Source organism: Labeo rohita, chromosome 8 (assembly GCF_022985175.1).
Source record: "Labeo rohita strain BAU-BD-2019 chromosome 8, IGBB_LRoh.1.0, whole genome shotgun sequence".
NCBI classification, from domain to species: domain Eukaryota; kingdom Metazoa; phylum Chordata; class Actinopteri; order Cypriniformes; family Cyprinidae; genus Labeo; species Labeo rohita.
In genome coordinates, this window is record NC_066876.1 from 6,695,180 (window position 1) to 6,701,304 (window position 6,125).

Genomic DNA, 6,125 nt, shown 5'->3' on the forward strand with positions numbered 1-6,125 from the left:
TAAGTGCTTCACTTTAAGTGCACAACTTTAAACATGATTTTCTCTCAGATTCCAGATTTAACAAACCATACATCAATAGAAAGCTTCTTTTGAAGCCTCAGTTTTAAAAAAAATTACCCTTATCACTGGTTTTGTGGTCCAGGGTCACATATAACCTCTCAAACTAAATAAACAACATCTTAAGTTTCCAGTCAAGGGTTCTCACGTCAATCCAAAGGCCTATGTCAGGTACCAATCCGGGAATTAATAGATTTAAATGGATTATAGCGTCCAAGACAAAAACGTCCTGGGATTGAATTGAACCTCCTTGATCCTAGTTCGTGTCCTGCATGAATTTATTTTAGCTAGTATTTGTCACCCATCTGGATGCCGTAAATAATAAAAAATATTTTGTCTCAGAGCCTACTAGAATAAAAAGTATAGAAATTTGACCACAGACACTTTCTTTGATACAAAACAGCAATGCAAGAGAAAAAGACCAGGCGCAAGGAAGCAAGTTCAGTGCTCTTTAATATATATATAATAAAATATTTACTTTGAAATCCTGATTACCCATGATATGAAAGTGTTTTATAAACATGTCAAAGTGCGCAATCATTCAAAATAAATTGGACTTTGCTACAATAATGTATTTAAAAATATAAAATCGCATTTATTTGACACAATATCAAATATTTTCCACAGTATGCAAGGTTAAATAAACATTTCCACCGTATATGTGAGATATTAACATATTTAAATACATTTAAATTTATAAAATACATTTGTGGTCTTTGACCGTGGCAATGGTTTTTTAGTCAGTACGTGCTAAACGGGTCAGCAAGCAGGTGACAAAGTGCAAACGTTTGTAGTTTTTAGGTTTGTAGACGCAGTGTAAAACCATCGTTAGAAAACAGCACATTCAGTCACACTTTAACACACATGGATACAGTAGTTATCGCCATTGTTATTGTCCCATCGAGCCGCACTGAACGCGGCCGGCGAGTAAGACACGCAGAACTCGATGCGCTCGCCCGGATCTATCCGCTCAGGGACGCCGATGTTAAACTCAAACACGTCGGTTCCAGGTTCCCCATAACTCTGCTCCAGATAAGTACACGGCACGTCCTTGTAACTGCGCCAGGTGTCGAAAGTTATACGGATTTGCACCACTTTCTCAAAGCAAACGTTCTTGACGCGTACGGTGCCCAGAATGGAGCATCTGGTGACATTGCAGCTCTCCAACACAACCATATGATCCTGAAGCCGACTTCTGAACGCCTGGAAGTCTCTACAAGGCTGTTCGAAGCCAAGCTTCAACTTTAAAGCTTTATTAACAGTCTCTTTAGTGCAGCCCAACTTCTTTAGTCGTGGTATCTTCACCGGTTCTCGAGGGATTTTGTCCTCTTTCTCGGAGAACAAGCGCACCGTGATGAGCGAAAGTCCTTTGGCGTCGGCGAACGCGACGCGTTTTTCCCTGCGGCTGCTTTTGGCGGTGATGAGGCCTGTCGAAGGGGAGTGTCTGTACTCAAACACCGGCTGAAGGGAGATGCAGGGCCGCAGGGGTTTGGGTGAAGACACGCCGAGCAGGTGGTTGATGTTTGGTGATCCTCTGCACCTGAAGCCCACGGTCATATCCACAGACCTCACTGAGACAGGCGGGCCAAACCTCGACATCACACTGGAGATGCAGAAATATGATAAAATGATGATTTGCATGGTTGTTTTTACTTTGTAGTATAATTTTGCACACTTAATGATCAATTCATTCAAGTTTTTTCACCGTTGTGTAATGTTTACACTCGGAAGCAGTAATTTCTAGTCAAAGAAGTGTTTCACAACTGCTGTTTTCCAGAAATATTGATTACAGAAGTTCCCAGGCCTTTGATAATTAATCAAAACAAAATTTGATAACTTATTCAGGCCTGGAAACCACACTTCACCAATATTATTATTTGATATTTCCGGGTTTTCAATGACTGTGGGAAACGCTTTATTTTAATCAGAAAATAAACTTACTTTGCACAAGTCATCTTCAGCATATAACAGTGAAACTGTCCTTCAGAATTAGTCGAAGTGTCCCACACTTTAAATTCAGCTGATGCTGTAAAAACATAAGTGGTTTTAGCAATTTTACACAAGTAAATCAATCGTTTTTAATAAAACTTGAAAATAATAAAAAAAATCTTACTGTGCTTTAATTTTGAGCATTGGATTATCCGATGAAATGCTTAAAAATATGATCTTTTTTGTTTTAAAGGACACAGGTTTGTGATGTCTTGGACTACCTGCTCAGCTGAGCTTCAGGAAGCATTGTGTGAAATTTTGCGTCACTTCATCTTTTATAGTAGCTTGAGCCCTCCTCCAAACACAAGCCAATGAGCTTTGCAAAGACCGGATAGGACTTAACCAGCTATTTATGACCTGATCTGTGGGCTAAAGAGTAGGAGACTAAATCCTAGGGCAAATACATTTGGATACTTGACAAATATCAGGAACAATAATTTAAAAATCATTAGGATTTTAGGTTAACATTCATCTGAATGTTTAGGGAAAACAGCTATGTTGTAGTTCCTGTCTTATTTTCTTTACTTTGTACATTTTTAATTTGGGAAATGTATTTATTTACTTATTGTTTATTGTTTATTTGTAATTATTATTATTATTATTATTTTTTTTTTTTTTTTTGCAGGTGACTTAAGTAGTCCTAAATAGTCCAGGGTGGCAAATGAATTTATCTCAACTAATGTAAGTAAAAACAGCATATCACATGGTAAAACTTCTTGCTCCTCCAATTTACACAATGCAAAAAAAAAAAAAAAAAAAAAAAAATATATATATATATATATATATATATATATATATATTATTGTTAATCATTTATTTTAGAAAATAAAATGGATGCATCACCATAAGTTTTATTTTATTTATTTATTTAATTTATTATTATTATTATTACAAAGCGTTTTCTGAAAAATAAAAATGTATTCATATGTCTCATTTACATTTACACAATGAATGGCACTTACACCATTCTCACCATTTCCAATAAGTCTGGAAAGGCAATGATGAAATTGCTATTTGATGCGATTTATGTAAGAGTGAAATTAACATAATTATGCCTTAGGATAGTGACGAAAAGCATAAAAACTCCTCAAGGCCATCTACCCATAAAACAACCCAGTGAGCATGATTTTTAACCTCATTAGGCTTTCATTCTTCATGCTTGAGTTTCTTTTACAAAAACAGATAGAGCAAGAGAGAAAATTAGCATTGCTGCCATATCCGACTTGTAGTGTGGCACGTAGCACGGATGAATGTGGTTTGAACTCTTGCCAATTAAAGCCTCAAATACAGAAATGCCAAACTGACTCATTGTCGGTTTGCTTAACTAGTTCTAGTTATAAGCAAAAATAACTTGGTTATGGAAAGCGGTGCAAATTATATAATACAGGTGCATCTCAATAAATTAGAATATTGTGGAAAAGTTCATTTATTTCAGTAATTCAACTCAAATTGTGAAACTCGTATATTAAATAAATTCAATGCACACAGACTGAAGAAGTTTAAGTCTTTTGTTCTTTTAATTGTGATGATTTTGGCTCACATTTAACAAAAAGCCACCAATTCACTATCTCAACAAATTAGAATACTTAATTGTTGGGCTTCTGTAAAGTATGTTAATTTACTGTATCTCAATACTTGGTAGGGGCTCCTTTTGCTTTAATTACTGCTTCAATTCAGCGTGGCATGGAGGTGATCAGTCTGTGGCACTGCTGAGGTGGTGTGGAAGCCCAGGTTTGACAGTGGCCTTCAGCTCATCTGCATTTTTTGGACTCTTGTTTCTCATTTTCCTTTTGACAATACCCCATAAATTCTCTATGGGGTTCAGGTCTAGTGAGTTTGCTGGCCAGTCAAGCACACCAACACCATGGTCATTTAACCAACTTTTGGTGCTTTTGGCAGTGTGGGCAGGTGCCAAATCCTGCTGGAAAATGAAATCAGCATCTTTAAAAAGCTGGTCAGCAGAAGTGCTCTAAAATTTCTTGGTAAACGGGTGCAGTGACTTTGGTTTACAAAAAAACACAGTGGACCAACACCAGCAGATGACATTACACCCCAAATCATCACAGACTGTGGAAATTAACACTGGACTTCAAGCAACTTGGGCTATGAGCTTCTCCACCCTTCCTTCAGACTCTAGGACGTTGGTTTCCAAATGAAATACAAAACTTGCTCTCATCTGAAAAGAGGACTTTGGACCACTGGGCAACAGTCCATTTCTTCTTCTCCTTAGCCCATGTAAGACGCCTCTGACGTTGTCTGTGGTTCAGGAGTGGCTTAACAAGAGGAATACGACAACTGTAGCCAAATTCCTTGACACGTCTGTGTGTGGTGGCTCTTAATGCCTTGACCCCAGCTTCAGTCCATTCCTTGTGAAGTTCACCCAAATTCTTGAATGGATTTTGCTTGACAAGCCTCTTAAGCCTGCGGTTCTCTTGGTTGGTTGTGCATCTTTTTCTTCCACACTTTTTCCTTCCACTCAACTTTCTGTTAACATGCTTGGATGCAGCACTCTGTGAACAGCCAGCTTTTTTGGCAATGAATGTTTGTGGCTTACCCTTCTTGTGAAGGGTGTCAATGATTGTCTTCTGGACAACTGTCAGATCAGCAGTCTTCCCCATGATTGTGTAGCCTAGTGAACCAAACTGAGAGACAAAGGCCCAGGAAACCTTTGCAGGTGTTTTGAGTTGATTAGCTGATTGGCATGTCACCATATTCTAATTTGTTGAGACAGTGAATTGGTGGGTTTTTGTTAAATGTGAGCCAAAATCATCACAATTAAAAGAACCAAAGACTTAAACTACTTTGGTCTGTGTGCACTGAATTTATTTAATATACGAGTTTCACAATTTGAGTTGAATTACTCAAATAAATGAACTTTTCCACAACATTCTACTTTATTGAGATGCACCTGTATATGGTACTAGAGCCAATTTTATATTTATCAGATGTATACTAAAGAAGCAGATCTGGGCCTAAACATTGCAATATTTCACATGGAAAAATCATGAATTGTTGCATTGCTGTGTGAAATCACACTGACATGATCAGACATGTAGAATCTTGGAGTATTGTTCGCGAAAGCATCAAACTAAAAACATAACTGAGTTAAAAATGAGACAACTCTGGATGTGACATGTCTGACTTGTTTCTTTTAGGATGAAAATGCATAGTAATGAATTTTGGAGAAATGCACTGCTGTGCAGCTCTGAAACACTGCCTCTGTCGTCTGCTTCCTGCTGCGATGATTTCAAGTAGATCTGTGGGTGTCAGAGAAAGATAAAATTTCCAAGATCAGTGTTTCCAAACCTTTTTTGTCTCATGCACCCCCACAAAACCCCTTCATCAGCACCAAACCTGAAACATGTCATATTAACTCATAATGGCTATTATTTAGCATCAGTAAGACTCATTATTGCAGTGATTCACTTTTGAACTGAAACTGAAGCACAGAATCTCATTTTTGCTATAGCAAAATCAAAATCTTTCTATGATAGTTTTTGGAGAGCAGAAGCGACGTTTTACATGCCCGTATTGCAAGATTACAGATGTCTTGTTTGTTTCCTGATTATTGGTCGATGTGTGCACTTCCTGTGCCTCATAACAAAACACTTTACTTTTCATTCCAGTGTTTGCACAGCGCATTAGCCAATAGCTGGATTGTGACCTAGATTGCAATAAACGATAAACAGTTCTCAATGATTCCTGCCAGAACTGATGATGGACAGTGTGGGCTTCCTGTCACTCAAAGGGTGAAAGGAAGTCACTGTGAAATCGGAAGCGATGACAGAGGCCAATAAGCTATCATTGAGAGTTTACAAAAAACCCACATTACCAAGAATTATGTTAACTGACGTCAGTGAACTGTGGGTGTGACTGTGTGATGAAAAGTGGCATGAGTGTGATTCTTACTAAATTTCCATTGAAGATAAAGTTAAAAATAATTAGTTCTGTAATTTGTGACCCTGAACCGCAAAGTCTGTCATGAGGGTCATTTTTTTAAATTGATGTATGGGTTGTTGGGACAGCACAATTTTTGGCTTAAAAATCTAGAATCTGAGGGTGCAAAAAATGTAATATTG

At 37.6% G+C, this 6,125-nt stretch overlaps 1 protein-coding gene across 1 annotated transcript; it reads right to left on the bottom strand.

The window, feature by feature from the left end:
- Positions 1–627: 627 nt before the first annotated feature.
- On the bottom strand, positions 628–2,584 carry ppp1r3c2b (protein phosphatase 1 regulatory subunit 3C2, duplicate b). The gene is made up of 3 exons (XM_051116386.1): positions 2,171–2,584; positions 1,999–2,083; positions 628–1,660 (listed from the first exon to the last, which is right to left on the bottom strand). The coding sequence occupies exons 2-3, from the start codon at positions 2,019–2,021 to the stop codon at positions 913–915; spliced, it is 771 nt and encodes a 256-aa protein (XP_050972343.1). The 5' UTR covers positions 2,022–2,083; positions 2,171–2,584; the 3' UTR covers positions 628–912.
- Between the last annotated feature and the right edge of the window lie 3,541 nt (positions 2,585–6,125).